At 30.2% G+C, this 20,237-nt stretch overlaps 2 protein-coding genes across 3 annotated transcripts; both read right to left on the reverse strand.

Annotated features, from left to right (window-relative positions):
• Nucleotides 1–7,865: 7,865 nt before the first annotated feature.
• Nucleotides 7,866–11,676, reverse strand: LOC108332908 (NAP1-related protein 2). Its single transcript, XM_017568210.1, has 10 exons — nt 11,447–11,676; nt 11,053–11,178; nt 10,912–10,962; nt 10,639–10,710; nt 10,323–10,436; nt 10,182–10,240; nt 9,357–9,417; nt 9,194–9,250; nt 9,028–9,069; nt 7,866–8,251 (listed from the first exon to the last, which is right to left on the reverse strand). The coding sequence occupies exons 1-10, from the start codon at nt 11,561–11,563 to the stop codon at nt 8,195–8,197; spliced, it is 756 nt and encodes a 251-aa protein (XP_017423699.1). The 5' UTR covers nt 11,564–11,676; the 3' UTR covers nt 7,866–8,194.
• A 5,673-nt stretch (nt 11,677–17,349) lies between these two features.
• Nucleotides 17,350–19,863, reverse strand: LOC108331983 (uncharacterized). Of its 2 annotated transcripts, XM_052869706.1 has the most exons (5): nt 19,539–19,841; nt 18,555–19,232; nt 18,354–18,452; nt 17,580–17,969; nt 17,350–17,494 (listed from the first exon to the last, which is right to left on the reverse strand). In XM_052869706.1, exons 1-4 carry the CDS (start codon nt 19,692–19,694, stop codon nt 17,610–17,612), a joined length of 1,293 nt encoding a protein of 430 aa, XP_052725666.1. In that variant the 5' UTR covers nt 19,695–19,841; the 3' UTR covers nt 17,350–17,494; nt 17,580–17,609. The 2 variants fall into 2 exon arrangements, with proteins under 2 accessions (XP_052725666.1, XP_017422539.1); XM_017567050.2 differs by having other exon boundaries at nt 17,461–17,969; nt 19,539–19,863.
• Between the last annotated feature and the right edge of the window lie 374 nt (nt 19,864–20,237).

Consider the following 20,237-nt stretch of genomic DNA (forward strand, 5'->3'; position numbering starts at 1 on the left):
CAAAGTAACAACACTTTACTTGTATGACCTTTTATGGAGAAGATTTAACAATAATCCTTCTCTCAATTCTAGGTAATATGATTTTTCTTATGAATAAATAATATACTTTTACACATATTAGTTTCTCTTTTCCATCTTTTGTCCATTTTATGATTTATTTCAATTGCTTTTGATAAGTCGTTGAGTAGCTTAATCACACAAATTGGTTTTTGTAAAATTGAGTTACGCTTAAAAATTTATTTTTTAAAATGGTATTAAAATAATGATTTATCGTTAGTCATAGAAAAAGTTGTTTATTATTATGGAAACATCCATTAATATCAATCATACGGTAAATATATGTTTTGGGATTGTGTTAGAAATATCATGTCAACTTCTTAACACGATAGGTATCAAAACTAGATACCATAATTATTAATAGTTGCATTTCTTTAAAAAATTTAGAAAATGAGTTTTAAATTTATGAAATACCATAATACTACTTTATAGGGTAAAATTTGGATGTAATTATAGTAGATATAAAATTTACCATATTTAATTAAATTATCTTTAAAATGTTGTTAATGAAATTAGAGTTTATTTTTCAAAATCTTTTTTCCTAAAGAAAGACATTTTTAGAAAATCGTTTACATTTTTAAAGATTTAACTAATCGAAATAAAAGATGAATTGTCTCATGATGATAAACGCTATCTTCAACAGATAACAAAATGAAAAAAAAAATGAATCATCCGATGATATTAAACAATGTTTTTAAAAGATGATTAGACATAGAAAAATTTGTTGTTTATTATCGAAACATCCATTTATGTCAATCATATGTTAAAGCTATGTTTTTAGAGTATGTTAGAAATCTCATGTCAACTTCTTAACATGATAGGTATCAAAATTATGAATTAGAGTTTATTCTTGCGAAATTTGTTGTTTTTTGGATCTTTTGTTTGATTATCGATCTATCCATTAATGTTTAATCTCACATTTGATATGTATATGTCTCAGAAAAAAAGTTTTAAAATTCTTATATCGACTAAAAGTCAAATCAATTTACAATCATACATATATAAGTGAATGCAAATCTAATCGTACAAACTGTACCAATGATCTATGAGAGTTATTTCTTTTATAAAGAAATCATAAACACATGTTTTATTAGATTTAGAAGTGAATTCAAACATTTGTAGTTAAATTTGTCTAACCAGTTTGCTAGTGTTGTAAACCAAGAGTTTTTAAAATTGTTTTTGATGGAACCTATTATTAAAAAAGAATTGAATGTAACTCCCATATAGTAAACTAGTGTAAAAAGTGTCAATTATTATAATTATTTTCAAATAATGTTTTCTATTTAAACACTTTCTTCAATTAGCTAATATACATACCGTCACTTCTAAGTAACTTAATAACTATTTGAAAAAAATTTAAAACATCACGTTAAGAAAAGTAAGATTTTATAATTTATATAAAAATGATAAATATTTTATCACTCATTATCATTTTATATTAACTATAAAACAATTGACCTGATACTTTTTATGAGATGCCATGCAAAATTGACTGATGGACAGTAGCATGATATAACATGCAAAGGAAGTGATTGTAGTTTTGGTAAAATAGGAAGAGTAACATAGTATTTATTCCCACTGAGAGTGGAAAAAAAGATTCATGAAAATCTGTGCTTTCTACGTGCCACTTTTTCAGTGCAGAAATATGTGATTTTGTCATGGCTTGTCACTTTATTCTCCAAAAGATGAATTCTGAATTGACCTTTTACTGTTTGTGTTCCAGAATAATTTTCAGCACAGCATAGGGCACTGGGACACTCATTCACTCACACATTCAACATCACCCTAATATCTCTCTCTCTGTAATTTTTTTAATCAGAAAACAATTATGTGCGTTTTTGCATTATAATAGTTTTGCTGTCTCCAACAATAATTTGAAGCCATGCATGTTGTGTGCTCTCGTGTGCCACAAAATTAAATGCCAAAACCCTCTGTTACAATTTTGTTTGTGCTGTCTGAAAAAGCTGCCTCAGTTTCTAAATCCTCAAGGCTGAAAATAACACGTCATTCAAAATATTTCTCTCTTTTTTGGACAACAATGCTTCATCCACCTATATAGGGAACTCCAACACATGCTACAAATTTTGTAGGGTCCTCTGGATATTACAACTACAGAGAGAGAAGAATGAAACCACTGGATGCCTATTAGCCTCACAAATCTCACATTATTCTCTTGTCTTTGCTAAGATTTTATTTTACAACATTGTCTTGTGAAAGTAGATGTTACATGCTGTAAATGTTATATCAGATTCTAACATCATTCTTGTGATTACTTTATACACAATTATTGAATTTTGGCTCAAGTGTCATCATCATCATCATGTTTCTTCACAATTTCAATCACATTTTACATATATCTACAGCTCAAAAAGAGATATTTTTCCTTGGGCAGAAGAAGAAAGTCGTGAAGAGTAGTTGTAAATTATAATATCTACATTAAATTAATGTCAGCCATATAAAAAGTGAGGAATTTGTATAGATATGATATGTTTTAAAATATAGAGCATTGAAGTAATCTCCTTTATATACGTAGATAAGCATCTTCCGAAAAAGGCTATACAGTTTTAATTTTATTCAATTCAGTTTGATTAATTCTTTGACCTTAATATTCATTAAAATGGACTAATTTTTTTTTCTCTGTTTCATAAATGAACATTTGAACAGGTCATACTTTTTTGTCTCATTATTTCACGATGAAATCAAAACATAACTATAACAGTGAATGGTATATTAATGAAAAGTGGATCTAGCACAAGTGGCAAAAGTTCAAATTTTCGCTCCAAAAGATTTTACATTTAATGTCCAAGAGTGTATTATCATCATCATCTTTCGTACAACAAATTTGCAGAACTTTGTTTCCAAAAAAAGATGTTATTTTATTTTTCTCTTCAACAAGGGAAAAAGACTTAGGAATCAAATGGAATAGTTACCGAATCAGGGAATAAAAAAAAGAAGAAAAATGTGGCCAAGTTGGCAAGACTGATGTTGACTTGAAGTTTAACCCATTATATATACTTTTTACCTTACATACAACGTCGTGGTCAATTCTTAAATGACACCAAGAAAACTCCAGCATTTGATTTGATGTGTGGAATTTTGTGGTCCATATTACTATCCCAGCAAAGAACACGTGGGTCTTCAATGTTGGAATCCTCTGAATTATGTCTCCATGCTTCAATGTGTCTCTATGATGATATCTAGAATCAAAGTGTAGCGATTTTACTGGAAGCAACATTGCTGAATATCTCATCTGATCTAACAGACTGAAGAGCGAATATCTCATCTTGTTCCATTGGGCATTGCATCACGAATAGCAAACATTCTTCTAAAGCACCCACCAACAAAAAAGGTTAAAAGTTCTTTGATTATTTTGTTATGGTGTGCAGTACAATTGAGGTGGTGACTTCACTCAACCTTGTAAAAGAATTGGTGAGCAAGTACAGTGTATAAATCTGGGGCCACTGAGTCAATCTTCTGAGTTTGTCATCACATAACCACACATCTCTTTTTTATTATGTTCATAACATACCACATTTTCATCTTACCTTGGATCTACTTAAACAACATCTATCTACAATTCACATTCAGACTAAAACTACTTTTAAGACCAAACACATATGTGTGTCCCAGAATTCATTGCTGCTCTTCTAAAGTTGCAACTTCAGTTTAAAATTGAATGAATGTTTTCATCTTTGGTCCAAGATATAAATGGGGCTTTGTACAGCATGGTTCGGCCCAATTAGATGTTTTGTTTGGATTGGACCTTGCTACTATTTTAGTATAGGGGTTACTCCGTACACCACCACACATTGCTTCCTACACCACCCCACTTTTTTTAAATTCCAAAACTATCCTTTATACTTTAAAATATCCTACACCTCATCCTTTTTTCTTGAACGGATGTCGACATCCGTTGAAGAAAAAATTCTTCAACGGATGTGCCACATCCGTTTAATTTTTTTTTTTTTAATTTTTTAAATTAATATATAAATTTTATTTAATTTTTTTAAATTATTACTTAATTATTTATAAATTAATTTTATTTTATTTTATTAAAATTATTACTTAATTATTTATAAATTAATTTTATTTTATTTAATAAAATAATAATTATTAATTTAATTTATATATTATTATTTTAAATAATAATTAAAATACTTTTTAAAAATTTATTAAATCCGTGAAGTTTTTTTCTTTTTAAAGTTTTTAGTTTTTTATTTTATTATATTTTAAATTAATATATAAATATTATTTAATTTTGTTAAAATTATTATTTAATTAATTATAAATTAATTTTATTTTATTTAATAAAATAATTATTATTAATTTAATTTATGTATTATTATTTAAATAATAAAATAGTTTTTAAAAATTTATTAAAACGGACGTTGTAACATGAAGTTTTTTCTTTTTAAATTTTTAGTTTTTAATTTATTATATTTTAAATTAATATATAAATATTATTTAATTAATTTAAAAGTATTACTTAATTATTTATGAATTAATTTTATTTTATTTAATAAAATAATAATTATTAATTTATTTTATATATTAATATTTAAATAATAATCAAATAGTTTTAAAAACATTATTAAAACGGATGTGGCAATCCGTTAACGGATGTCGCCACATCCGTTGAAGATTTTTTTTTCTTTTTAAATAAAATAAATAAATTAAAATATAAAATATATGGACGGACGGATGTCAACATCCGTTGAAGGTGAAACGAATGTTGACATCCGTTTTAGAGAATGGCAAAATTGGTATGGGGTGGTGTAGGAAGCATTCGGTGGTGGTGGAGGGAGCAACTACCTTTAGTATATCGTCAGGGGTATATTTTAGAATACTTATTTAAAGAACAAAAGCGATGCCAAATTTTTTGCATAGGATGCAGAGAGTTGGACCAAAATCTCTATTACTTTAATAAACATTAAATTACTATCGATCCAAAAAGAGAGCGATTATGTTACTCGTGTGAGTTTTGATTAATAGAATCTAAACAAAAATGTGAGGAACTAAAACAAAAGTAAAGAGCTGATTTTAAAAAAAAGTGAGAAGTCAAAATAGTTAAGACAAAGAACAGAGAATAGGGTAAAATTCTGCCAGTAAATTATTGAAAATGAATTTTGCTTGGATGTATATTTAAAATTATGTTAAGCTTGTTGTTTACTTCAGTTTTCCACCTTAAAATATGGGTTCAATTTTACAAGAATCTAAAATTATATCCAAATCAGAGCAAGAAAATAAATAGGAAATATTTAATATTTTATAAATTTTAACCAAAATGAGAGTACTTGGTTTACAGAAAAAGTAGCTGAACTTCTTAAAAATAAAAGCAACGTGTTCTGTTGTGAACAATGTTTAGGTTCCATCCTTATTTTTCATTTCTTGGCTCTGATAGCAATGATCATTAGATTTCTATACTTTGGATTAACATCTCCAGCTAGTAAAACGGCATCCCTGCTTCCATTCAGCATTGAATTAATTTTAAAATTTTAAAAAAATGAAAAACTTCAGATGTTTTGAATTAATTGTTAATTTTTGAATATTTTGTTTGAATTTTTAATTTTAGTAGAATAATTAACTTTTCACTAAATCAAAAAACAATATATATAATTAAAGGCCAAATTATCATTATTAAGTTTTTTGAAATTAGTATAAATAATGTTTAATAATTTGAAATGATAAGTTTTACATTAACATTAGTAAACATAAGAGAGAGAAAAAAAAGATCAGGACAGATAAAAAAGAAAAAGAACTATGCTATAGATGCAGACAAATAGAAAATAGAAAGAAAATTAGAGGTGAGATTAACAAAAAAAAAAAGAGAAAAAAATAATACAAAGATAAAAAATATGAGATGTTAAAAAAGTTAAAATAATAAGACAGAAAAACAAACTGAAGTAAAGTAGGGAGAAGAGATAGTATAGACATAAGGGAGAAAATGAGATGAAAGTGACAAGGGACAAAAACATAAGAAGGAAAGGGACAGATATATACCAAGGAGAGAAACAGATATAAGAAACAAAAAGAAAAAAATAAATACAGAAGAAAAGAAAGCAAAAAGAAAATAAAAGAGAGATAAAAGAAAAATTGACTGAAAAAAATAATTAAATATGTTTTTCGTCCCCACTGATTTTTTATTTTAGTTCCTATTCAAGACATTTAATCCTCGTAATATTAAAACATGTAAAAATAGTCTTTAAAAATGCACCGACTCAACTTTTGATTGATCTGGCAACGGCAATACCACGTCCTCTGCCAGCTTTACTGTTCTCTGTCTGCCAGATCAAGTCACCAACACATGACTTCGTTCGAACCCGATTGGAGGTGCTGTCGGAGATACGGATCGCCACCGCATGGACGTTGCCGCCCCAGCCACCACGCCGCTGTCCACGGTGTTGCCAGTACTTGCGCCGAAATAGCCATCGCCCTTCACGGCGGACCACCACCACTTTGCCCCTTCTCCTTCGCGCGAGAGGAAGACGCATTCACCCTCTGCAGCGCATCCAAGCCATTCACGCCGCACCCAGTCGCCGCCTCTCGGACCATGAGTTAAGGTCGCACCGGTGATGCAGCTTGCTGCTGGAGCTGTCGCCACCCGATCCAAGGCGTCGCCGGCGAAACCCATCATCAACAGGACCCGTTTGCGCGTGAGAGAGGAGAACCGTTGCTTCTCTGTGACGAGTCTCCACCACCACGAATGAAACCAGCCACCGTCGACAAAGCTGGCTGCCGCTGTTCTCGCCGGAATCGCTCCCTCACCGGCGCCACGAGCGCTGCTCTCCTCCCTCTCAATGCGAGGGTTTTTTTCTCAAACGCCAAACGTCCCCAGCAACACTCACTGCTAGTGTCGAATACGAAAGCGCATTCTTTGTTTTTTTTTTTTTTATCATGCCCTTTATTGGTTAATTCTTCTATCTCTTTGTTCACTGGGATTGGACACGTTGGAGTGTGTTTATGGTTTTCGTTCTATATCTATTGCTTAGAGGGTTAACCCCTTTGTTGGTGACTTGAGGTTGGTGGCTTGAGGTGAACAGAGGCAAAGATTGGGTTAGGCATTTCTCTCACAGGAAGATGACCATAGGAGTTTTCACGATATAAGCAACATGGCCATAGGAGTTTTCACGATATAAGCAACGTCGCAGACAGAGAACAGTGAAACTAGCAGAAGACATAGCATTGTTGTTTGCCAGATCAATTAAAAATTAACGCCGTCTACTTTTAAGGACTATTTTTACATGTTTTAATACTACGAGGATTAAATACCATCAATGTTTTGAGTAGTGACTAAAACAAAAAATCAGTGATACTTAAGAGGCGAAAAACATATTTAACCCTAGAAAGAAAGTTGTTTAAATTATTACTTTTCATAATAAATTTTATAATTTTAAATAATCAAAATATTTTCAGAATTTTTTGTAATTTCAATTTTTTAAAATGTGTTGCCCAAATAATATATTTCTTAAAAAAATTGTAACAGAAACAAATTATTCTTTTAAAAGTTTTCATTATTTATTTAGAAATCCTTCTCCAGCCTTATTATAACTTATTGATTTGTCTTAAAATCATTCCCAACCCTATTATAATATGTTAACATTTAAATTATCATAATTTTATATATATGTTCAGTTGTGAGAATGGTATTAATGTGAATTTTATATAGATATGATCAGCTGTGACACCAAATTGTGTGGGTTGATAATAATTGGTTAATAACATATTATCAATAAATAGAAAAGGGAAAGAAAGACCATTCCAACTTAGGAAAACAGATGGCAAACCATTTGAAATGGTGGAATAATATCTTGGCAAAATTCCTGAATAGTAATTTTATGATAGATAACAGATCCAAATATACAATAAATACTGTAACTTTACTATGTAATTCCACAACAAAGAACAGTTGAGACAACTAGTATACCAGTAGTAACAACCCAAAAAAGTGCGCAAGGGATGAAACCGGCAAAACAACTTCACAGAATAATTAATAAATTATGGTCAGAACTACTAACTTTCTAGATAGCTCCACCTACTAAAAACCTTGAAAAAATGGCAATGGCCACCATGCCCAAAACCTACATATTCAACCAGGGAAAAATAAATAGGAAAAATAAACACCACCATAAGGCATTTTTCAAATGTCATTGCTTTCCTCGTCATCATCATCCTCTTGGTCATCCTCATCCTTTTCCTGTCAATGATAATTATACTTTCTAAGAAAATATTTCTATCCACTATATTTTGGAAGTCCTAATGACATTAAGAATTTAAAACACATCTTAAAATGCTATTATTAAGTAAAATAGCAATAACTCGTATCAAACATCTTAAAATGCATTCATATTCTTTGTTGTTTACAGATCATGAATGATTACAACTTTCAGCATTTTTATGTATCTTCACAAAAACTTTTTTTGTTATTGTTCAAATCATACTGTTCCAGATATATTAAGCAGTAATAAAGAAAAAAGAGGATGAAACACTGAATTGATATTAACTTAGATGTATATAAAAGTATGTTGATACTAACCCATCTTTATAATCGAATCCTAACTAACTCAGGAACTAAAGCATGGTAAAATAAATCCTCATGAATAAGAAAAAAAAACTAACCCTAAAGAAATTATGATATGATAAAATATTTTCCATATACTCAAACAATTATTAAATAGAATTCACATCACATTGGTGTTTCTCGTATTCGTTTTCTTTATGTTAACATCTATATAACCAAAAATTAAAGCATTCAGCTAAACCTGAGTTCAAAATATGACTGCTATAAGTGACTTGTACATGTTCAGCATTAAACTTTGAATCAATGCTGATTTAGGTTTAGTATCCATTGACTGAATTTTGGACGAATTAAAGCATGGATCCAGCAAGATTCCATAAAACATAAACAACAATACTCCAATCATATTTGCCAATCATATATTCTTTTTCAAAGTAAATTAGAACTTCAATTACCTCATCATCACCTTCATCATCAAAATCCTCTTCGTCAAACTCCTGTTCCCAAGTCAATTAACATTAGAAACACCATGGGAGAAATTAGCAAAGTAGAATGAGTAATTAAGTGTGAGATTTGAAAATACAATACACAGAAGACAAAAAGGTTAAAATTTTAACTTACATTGTTGAAATAAGTAAGTGGATTTGGCCATAAATCATCTTTGATCAATTCTGCAACCTGCATTTATGTGATTAATGTTTTCGCACAAAGCGAAAAAGAAAACAGAAAATCACTAAAGAACTTCCATCTGGAAAGAATTTTACAAGGCTAGACAAAAATATACCTCATCATGAATTTCATCCGCATCGTCTTTCTGTTCAGAGTCACTAAACCAAGTAAAGAAACTGCATTTATTGGCACAAGAAAATTTAAATATTGGCCACTGAGTCCATGAACCATTCACGAAAGGAGATTTAGTAACATTTCCTTCAAATATATTAACTAACAATGAAGAACACGAAAAGCTTTAGCTGACACAAGGGAAAGAAGTTTTCTTAAAAACAGTTATTCTCACTTGCTCAAAATTACCCAGTTAAAACATTTGGTCAGGGCATCAAATATTTGCATGCTATCATCCTTGTTCAGATTTCAAAACAAAACTGGAGAATTCTAACTAGTACGAATAGATTCTTTCTACCAACTCTGCACAGGTCAATGCTCTTCGCATTCTAATCTTTTAAATAGTTATTCTAGTATAGAAAAGTATACTACTACGTAGAAAAGTTCCACTAATATTTCAAATAGTTATTCTAGTATAGAAAAGTATAATACAACATAGAAAAAGAGTCACAGGGAAACACATAGAAAAATACAGCCATGTCTTCTGAATCAAAGTGGAATATGACATAACAAAAGCAGACATCACAAACTACGTATATTTTCTTGATCTGCCAATTGATCAATTTGAATGCCAGAAAACTCAAGCCTTCAACAGTAGTTTCTGTTTTTTCTTTTTCCAAAAGAAAAGGCCTCGCCAAGAAAACGAGTGGTCTAGTATACAAAAACGAAAATGGGTGCATAACCATGGCTATCTTTGTTTATAATATTACTGTGCTCAGAACAGAAACTAAAAAAAAAAAGGCATAAAAACAAAAGTTTAGGTATCAACCTGATATCAATACGACCCCGCTTCCCATTCTTGTCAAGATTGACTCCATTGGGTAATCCCTGTATAATTAAGGATTATGTTTCAGAGTGAAAACTGTAGGTGCTGATGGGGTGGTGAGAATAAATGAATTTATAGCCTTACCTTGCCCTCTTTCCATTTAATGGGGGTAGCAGTTATCTTTGTTGATCCTTCTTCAAAGAAGGTAAAAGTCTTCGTAAGCTTTGTATTCTCAAAATAGGGATTGGGATTGAAATTCTGGACAAAAAATAATTAAAAACTAGTCAATTTTTGTCTGTAGAGAATTAACATCGGGCTAGTCTTCAAAGGTGATTAACAACTGGTCATTTTTGTCTGTAGACACTTTTAAATCACTGCTATAAAGGATAGCACCACTTCAGTAAATACAAGGTGTTTTTTTGGGCGTGAGAGGGTGAGAAAAAGAGCAAGAATAACTTACAAAGGTGATTGAGTACCCAGATTTGACATCTTTATTATCTTCAACCTCGAGAGAACCCAAATACTTAAATATCTACAAACAAAGGGTGCCAGCAATGATTAAAACTTCATCAACAGGTTTATCAGTAACCAACGGAACAAAGCATTGAAAGCACTCTCATGTAAACCTCACAAAGTGGCAAAACACCCCAAGTAAATAAATAGACCGAATCTAACACGAAGGACAATTAACATAGCTGCAAAACTTCTCCACGTATGAGGATAGAAGTCAAACCTTTTGATCCTCTAAATTCAGAAGTTCACAAAGAGCAGGGTGACTCATAAACTGCACAAGCCAAACAAAGATAAATTTAAAAAAATATTTCAAATGCGTATCCTGTCATAACAATAATCAAATTAAAAAAATGAAACTCACAGCAGTAAACCAGAAATCAGGAATAGATTTGACGATGATCTCATTTCGCTTATCGTAAACTGGCTTCCTTATCTCGTTAAACTTCTGCTCTACTTCGAGGACCTTATCACTCGCCTCCTCATTGATCTACAACGACATCAAAATTGAAATTGAAATTGAAATTCAAAATCAATGCACAATAGCACAATTTTCAAATTCATCGTCAATGCACTAATAGCATAATTAACATTCACAATTCATAAAATACAATTTCGTCATGTTAATTAGAGGAATCGATAAATTTGGCGACAGTTTAAAACGGAGAATGAAAACCTAAAAAACTGGAAAATATGAATTCAATCGATAAGTGAGCACTTAGCGTAGAAAGATGAGGTGGAATGGGAAATTATGAAACCTTATCGAGTTCGTCTTGGACCTCTTGCAACTTCTCAATGGAGAGGATGAGTTTTTCGTCGATGGTATCTTCCAAATTCTCAGCGATTTTCAACTTCTTCGTCTTGTCGCCAACCATCTTCGCCTGAAACGCGCGTTTTCAAAAGCGAGGGGTTGTTTGGTGTGGCAGAGGAAGCCAAGTGAAAAGTGTGGGAAATATGGTTAGGGTTTTGCGGGTTTAGGCTCGAAATACTCGCTGACGAATATAAATAGGCTATCCCATATCCCAGGACAAGTGTACATGGAATGTGTTTTGACATTTTGCCCAAGGTGACGTGGACACGTGAATTATCAACATTCAACTATAAATGCATCTTTAGAGTTCCCCTTCTTGTACAAGGAAGAATTGGAATAGACAAATTCTAGAATGATAGGATATGGATACAAGTATCAAAATTAATTTATGTTTAAAATTGGATATAGATAATTACTTATATTTTAAGTTAGGAATGTGTAATGGTTTATGATTTAAATTTGGCATAGTAATGAGAAAGATACGTGGATATCAATATCTTTTTTAGTCATCCGCACTTTTCTGTTAAAAAATATTAAAACGTTTTTAATTTATTAGATAATTTAAGAAATCTTATGTCAGTATTTGTTTGGATCTTTACTTTTTTTTAACTGAATACGCATTTAATTATTTTTACTATTCTTTATAATTATTTGACTTTTGTTTGATTGTTATTTAATGGTTAAATGGTGTCATTTGTCTTTATTGAGAAAAATATCAATTTAGTCTCTTTCTTTTTTTCTATCTTGATTTAGTTTTTATTTTGAAAATTTTGATATAATCAAGTTCTTTTATAATAATATACTAACAACAATAAAGAGATGTCACGTGTCAATTTGTATATCACATGTTAAGCTCACACAGTTTAGTGTGATATGATAATGGCGGTATCACATGTCAGTTTTACGTGTCATTGACTTAGTTTCAATTTAGTTTTTGTATTTTTATTTTGTTTCACTTTAGTTCTAATTATTTTTAAAATTAAACAATTTCATATCTATCTAAAAATTGAAACCAAATTTAATTTTTATATAAATGTTATACAAATACTTTTATTAAAATTGATATTTTTATTACTTTTTTCTAATAAGATTAATTTATTTAAATTTATATTTTATATTGAATTTTATTTGAAATTGTTTTATTAAATATTTTTAACAAGATTAAGTTTTAAATGACTCTCTCATTTCTTCCTTTAGCTCCCAAGGATCTAGCATTTCGTAAAACCTTAACTGAATTAATTGTATCTTCTCTAAGTTGTTTGATTTACAAATCCTCTATTCTTACTTGTTGAGCTTCCACTGTCAAATCATCGTTCTAACAAATACTTCCTTGATCGTGGAACATAAAACACATTATATAATCTTGATAATTAAGGTGGTAAAGCAATCTCATAAGTTACTACCCTATCTTCCATAAGATCTTATAAGGTCTAATAAACTTAGGAGAAAACTTTTTAGGTCGAACCCTTTCCACACAATAGTTAGGGGCACTCTCAAGAAAACATGATCTTCAGCTTCAAACTCTAACGGACGCATCTCTGATCCGCATATGAATTTTGCCTACTCTGTGAGGCTTTCATTCTATCTTATATTTTCTTAACCTTCTTTGTTGTCTGCCTTAGCAACTCTAACCCAACCAACACAACTTCCCATCTTGATACCAACAAAATGGTGTCCTGTATCTCATTCCATACAATGCCCGCAATTTCAATACTTGCGTGATGATTGTTTTTATAGGTGAACTCTACTAATGCTAGCATTGATTAAATTAGTCTAGCAATATATATTGGATGTGTTTGTCCATACACTTATTAGATAATCTAATAATATATTTATTAGACAATTATGTTCATACAATAATTAGACGAATATAGCAAAAAACATTAGATAAGTTTGTCTATAGACTCATTAGACGAGTTTAAGCATATTTGACAATATTTTTGCATGATCTAAGTTGTTTACATGTATTGTATTTGTTGAAGTTTAAAAACATGGTTATATGTTTCATATCATCTTTATTGATTGTTAAAGAAAGTGTATCCAATTCATTGGTATTGTCGAAGATAATTTGTCCATAAATAATTACACGAGTCTAACAATAAATATTTAACGAGTTTGTCTAAGACAAGTTATACAAGTTAAATAACAAGAAATACAGGAGTTTGTGTATACACTGATTAGACAAGTGTAGCAAAATATATTAGACGAGTCATTCAATACGCTAATTAGACGAGTATAGGAAAACACATTACACAATTATGTATATACATTTATCATACAAGTCTTTCAACACATATTAGACAAGTGTATTCATATACTAAGTACATGAGTCTATCAATATATATTAAATGAGTCATTTCATACACTGACTAGGCAATTATATGAATATGCATTCGATGAGTGTGTCCAAATATTGATTAACCGAGTCTACCAACACACATTAGAAGAGTTTACTCATACACAAATTGGACTAATCTATCAATAAATTACTTCATATAATAATTAGATGAGTTTAGTAATATACATTATTCTAGTTTATCTAATCATTAACATTTTTTTCATAGTCTATCTTATGTATTATTAAATCATATACTTTTTTTGCATGTCTAACTTTTATATTTTTAGAGTACATTTAAATTTCTTTACATCGACTAATATTATATTTTTAGATTTTTCTACTTTTTATATTTTTGTTTTAATTCTATATTTTTTAGATTATTCACTCCTTACTTTTTTTTATATGATTTTGTAATAACTTAATTTTATAATAACTTAAAAATAGTCAAATACTTCATTTACTATTATGAATAAAACTCGATTTCGTATTACCAACATTTCATATATAATTATGCAATTCCTCAAATGATTCTTGAAAAACAGAAAGAAATACGAAATAAATAATAAGCTAAAACTAAAATAAGTAAATAATGAACAAGATACAAGTTATAATGAGAAAATAAACCATGATGATAATTGAAGATACAAGAAGAAATAAAAGATGGAGAACCTAAATGGTGAGGAAGGTAATGACAAATAAGATAACTGACTGAAGAAATAAATGGCAAGGAATTAGCACAAAGGATTTTAAGGTGAAAAGTAGATTTCGATAACCAAAACCATTTTCCTAATTTCATGTTGTAGTGCTTTCAATAAAGTATTATCGGAGTTTACAATATGAGCATTACAAGGAAAGATATAACTTCTTAATAGAAGTGTATTGATTTTCAGTATATTAGAAATTCTAGAAGTAATACACATCACATTGCATTCGATTTTCATATTCTTGAGAGAACAAGTAAACTATTATTCCAATTTCATATTACTGACACAACAAACAATCAATAGTAGTATTTGACGTTGAAATATATGGTTTTAAACATAATCAGCACCAGAAAATTGTAATTTTTTTTATTTCTTGAGTTAAATATGTTTTTGATTTTTAAATTATTATTTAGTTTTTTTTTTCAAACTTGTTTATTTTGTCTCTCCCATTTTAGAAAGTCATGTATGACTAATGTCATAGCTTTGTTTTTACAAGACAAACGGTGTATAAAGTTCCTAATCCGTTTAAAACATGTGTATTGTATCTTAGGTCGACAAAATAGTTCGGTGGCAAGTTGTGCCACGTCCCCAACCTAATAAGATCAGCAAGACACATATATTTTTTCCAAGGTCGGCAAGGTATTTGAATAACTCAGTAAGGCATTAGGATAGTCCGTTAAGGTGCATGAAGAATTCATATCGTTTAGTCGAAAGTCTAAAAAGAGCTTAGTAATGTGTTATCCAAGCTATGTGGACTACCCATTGAACTATCCGAGTTTTCCATACACCTTACCAAACTATATGAGTTCCCCATTCACCTTACCAGACTATATGTACTTGTCCACCAAACTATTCAGATGTCTTGCCGACCTGGAGACACAATACACTTGTCTTGTTGACCTTATTGGACTGGAGATGTGGCATATTGTTTGCTACTAAACTATCTTGTCGACTTAAAGACATAATACACGTGTGTCTTAAACGATTACACACTATTTGTCACGTCAGAATAAAAGCTAACATCGTTAGTTATAAAAAACTAAATTTATGATTTTCTAAAGCAGATAAACCTAAATTTAGAAAAGAAAAAAAAACAAAATAGATAATAACGAATTTCTAAAAGCATAAAAACCTAAATAAAACAAAATTTAGAAAAGAAAAGAAACCCAAAATAGATAATAATTTAGAAACCAATGCAATATTTAACCTTTTTTTTTAAACCTCTTCTTATAGCTTCCTATTTAAAATCAATCTACTTCTTTAGTTTCAATAAAGAAGACTCTCAATATGTCTTTCATACTAAATTTGAAAAGATTTTCTTAAGTATTTTATTTCCAAATAAAGATTGGAGTTATGTTTCATTTTGCGGAGTTTAGGTGTCAATTATTGTCTTTGTTTCATTTTTACCCACTATTGAACTCTTTTTATGAACAATGAACCCCCAAACTTTACTTGTTTCAACTTTAAAAGCGTATTTTAAATGATTTATTTTTAATCCATATGCTTTCTTTTTTTTTTCCCAACACAGACTTTTAATTATTAACAATCTTTCAAGTTTTAATTCGATTTTTCATAAATTTCAAGTACAAGCAATGAATTTATTTTACTAGCTTCTTTTCTTTATTTGTACCAAATAGATTATTAAAAGAAAATAGATTATTAAAAGAAGTTTAATGGTCATTATAAAGTATTATTCATGAAAGTCTATTTCATTGTGGGCCAATAAAAAAATCGTTGATATAATTTCTAAAATACTTATAACAAAATCTATAACTATAATTATATATGAAATATAAAATGATACACTTATTTAATGTCCTATTTTGTTTTTCTAATTTTATCTTTTTAATTATTATTTTTTAAATTTAAATAATTATTTACAATAAAAAACTAATTTTAAGTTTTATTATTTTAGTAACTATTTTTTTGAATTCAAATAATTATTCATTATAAAAAAACTATTTATCTTTTTATTATTTTAGTAACTATTTTTTCAACTTAAATAATTGTTCATAATATTATTTAAACAATATTATTTATAATATTTTTTATTTTAATAACTAAATTTTATTTTATCTATAGTTATATTTATATGTACTTTTTATTTTTTATAGTTATATATACTTTTTATTTTTTTAAGTTTACTCTTTTGATTCTTACTTTTAAACTACCTATAGACAACAGTTTATAATAGTATAAAAAGTATAAACCTATTTTAGGTTGTTGATACATGGAATATTTTCAGCTTTCTTAAAATTCGTGAAAAGAAAAAATTAAACAAAAGAGTGGATTGCAAAGCTTGTAACAAAGCGTATAAATATAGCATTATGTTCATTAGAAGTAAATTGTATACAAATTTGTTCTTAAATTGTAATTTAAAAAGGTACATTATTATATTTTATATATCTTTTTCTACGACGATTAAATTAAATTAGAAAGAGATATTAGTTTATTTTAGTCATACAGAAAAAAAAACAAATTAATTTAAAAAATCGTTTCATTCTTGATATTTTAAATTTAGTACTAAATTCCCAGCAACAAAATTACATCAACAATGGCACAAATACAAAACCGTGATAAAAACTAAAGAAGATAGGTTTAGTTGAAAAGTTGTTCATCACTGAAGGATACTATTATCAGACTTTGACATTTCTTTATTTCGGAACATCTTTTTCTAAATATAAAGAGATGTTTAAATAAGTTATTAGTTGCCAAGACTTTGTAACCACTTCTGCCTAAAAAATGACGAGTTTTTAACACACTGATTCATTTGCTAAGTCCAATCTCACTGATTATAATGGTTCTCTCCAACAAGGCATCTCTAAAATATCAGACACCATCCCTTTATCAATAGTTCGTTTCAGAGAGGTACTGTCTAGCCAGTCAAGGGGAAACATGAAGATACACTAAGACATTGTACAAACAAAAATAACGTTGCCTAAAATTCTTCTTTCTGAAAAAGGTAATTGGGACCATTAATTTCATGGGTTATACGAGCAAATAAAAAAGAAAATGGAAGAAAACAAATGAAAGTGTACCTATAATCAGTAAAAGCTGGACAAGGCACTTTATTTATCATAGTTCGGTAAACATTCACCATCATCTTCCATGTGCACTCCATTTCCCGAAGATGCATGCCAAACATTTTCATTTGAAGCTGTTGCCAATTGGTTTTCCATCATAAAATACTTCTGGTCATTACTATCATGCTGCACTCTTCCAGTAATCTCTAAGCACAAGCCCTTCCTTATACCTTTATGTGATTGCTTATCTTTAGCAGACTTCCTACTAAAGCCCAGGTCCACAAAAACCGGTTGAAACTTAAGAGTTGGGTTTGGTTTGATACGGTTGACTTCCCTTTCATCCCGTGGACGTAATATTCTATTTTCAGACTGTAATTCTGAAACTTCGTCTTTATTCACAAGGACCTGCAAGACATAAATCAGAGTCAAAAATGAAAAACAGGCAATCCGCGTAATAGAAGGATTAAAAAGCATACGAAGACTAATTATTATACATACAAGCATAAACAATGGGAAAAAGGGTGAAGGCATGTAAGACAATGGATAAACATATCACTGAAAGGACTTTTGCATGACACATCCAAGTTTTCTATTCTACACAAACCATAACATGCAATATGCAATACCATCAAAATAATGAATGGAACAAGCATGATAACTTGATATACATCTGTAGATACCATGAAATAATCACATAAGAAAAAGACGTTTGTTTCAAATTCTACACACTAATGCTGCAGCAAATCCAACTAGTAAATTTAGGCAAAACCATATGGTTAAAACATAAACCTTGCGGCCGACAAGATCAAAAGTCACTACAACTCTATTCCGTTTGGCTCGCTCAGCTTCTTCCATCTCCTCTTGCTTCTTCTTCAATAGTTCCTTTTCCTAAAGAACGAAGACAGAAAAGAAATTCTCTAATGCATCATAACTCATTATAAAACTATCACATGTGAGCAACAATTACAAGTCGTAATCAGAGTAGAATACCTCCTTTGACAACCAACTGTTTCCATCAATCTCGTAGTAGTCACTTTGGTCATCAATGACTGTTGTACGAGCTGCAGAGTTCCGGTCATATTCTACAAGCCTTTTTGCATAAGCTTCAGCAGCAGCCTCGGCATCTGACAAGGGAGGCAAACCTTCTTCCAGACCGGCATAGGAACTTCCCTCTCTCAACACAAGTGCACCACAAAACTGACAAGGCCCTTCTCCTTCTTGCTCACAAACTATTTTGCCACAGGACAAGCAATTGCTGACCAGCCTGTGTCGACGTGCTTGACAAGAGCATGGCCTTCCCTGCTGGAACACAATTGACCCTTTGGCAGCCTCAGCAAGTGAAACAACTTTCCCAGCTTTCTTCTTTTTGGAATTCACTTGGTTTCCCTTTTGTGACGATCTCGATTCACTTCCAACAGTTGGAGTTTGATTTTCCTGATTGCTGCTAAGCACATTTTTGCTGGGTTCTGCTTGATGGCTGCGGCCAGAGCCTTTTGATGCTCTAACTGATTTTTTTGTTCCACCAGCAGATGACTCAACAGATGGCGGTTTGACATACGCATGTAATTTGGTAGTTGGAACATCTGTGTTAGCACTGAACTCTGAATAACCTCTTCGCCGTAAATACTCTGCAATCACGGTTTTCCCTGCTTCCTGACCAATTATATTCTGCAAAGGAAAATAAGATTAAGATAAACCTAATCAGAAATACAAATGAATGCATTCTAAGATATTCAGAACAATTAATCCTTAAACTTCAATTATAAGTGATTAATCTAATAATAGTTACCATACTAGCACATTGAACCCTAATATCCTAAATTTCCAGAGAGTGAAAAGATCTGTGATTTGGATTACTTGCAGAATACATTTTGAAATAACAAATGAAATAATTACGGATTGGAAGCAATAGGAATCAAAATTTCATAAAATAAAATAAAAATGGTTATCGTTGGCAAAGTATAATAAAATTACGTCAAGGTACTCTTTGGCATCTTGTGGCTGGGCAAGGTCGCAATAAGAAACAAGGCCTTTGATGATCTCTTCATCCAAACCTAAACCCAAACCAGTTTCAATCTTGGAGCACAACTCGACCAGCGCCTTCTCCAGCCACTCCCCCGCCGACTCCATCTCCTCTCTCCACCGCTACTCCTGTACGGTACCGGATTGATCTTTATTATTAGGTGCCGTTTTTTCTTCCAAATCTTCACTCCGTGGCTACTCCCAAATTTTTAGAACAGAGAAAAACAAATATCATATATTCGCATTCTTTTTAGGCATACACTAGACACCTATTTTTTTATATATATAAAAAGTAACATTAAAATTACATAAAGAAAAGGGGTGATGTTAAATATGCATCATGGTCGTTGTATACATGAATATCAAGAGGGTCCTTGTGTTTTTTTTTAATTGAATCTAAATACTTATTAATTTGAGGTAATAAAGCTTTTTTCGTTAATTTTTTACTAACATCGTCTAACCTGTGATGACGTGGATGCAGACATTAATAGCTCATTTATAGTGATTCAATTACGTGGAAATTTGATTTTAAAAAATTAGTTTTTGACATGGATATTTGTATTTAGGGATTTTTTTTTACTGAAGTTGCATTAGGGGATTAGGGATTGCTATCTGGTAAGTTAGGGATTTAACTTGGGGAGTGAGTGAAAA

Source organism: Vigna angularis, chromosome 1, assembly GCF_016808095.1.
Source record: "Vigna angularis cultivar LongXiaoDou No.4 chromosome 1, ASM1680809v1, whole genome shotgun sequence".
Lineage (NCBI taxonomy): Eukaryota > Viridiplantae > Streptophyta > Magnoliopsida > Fabales > Fabaceae > Vigna > Vigna angularis.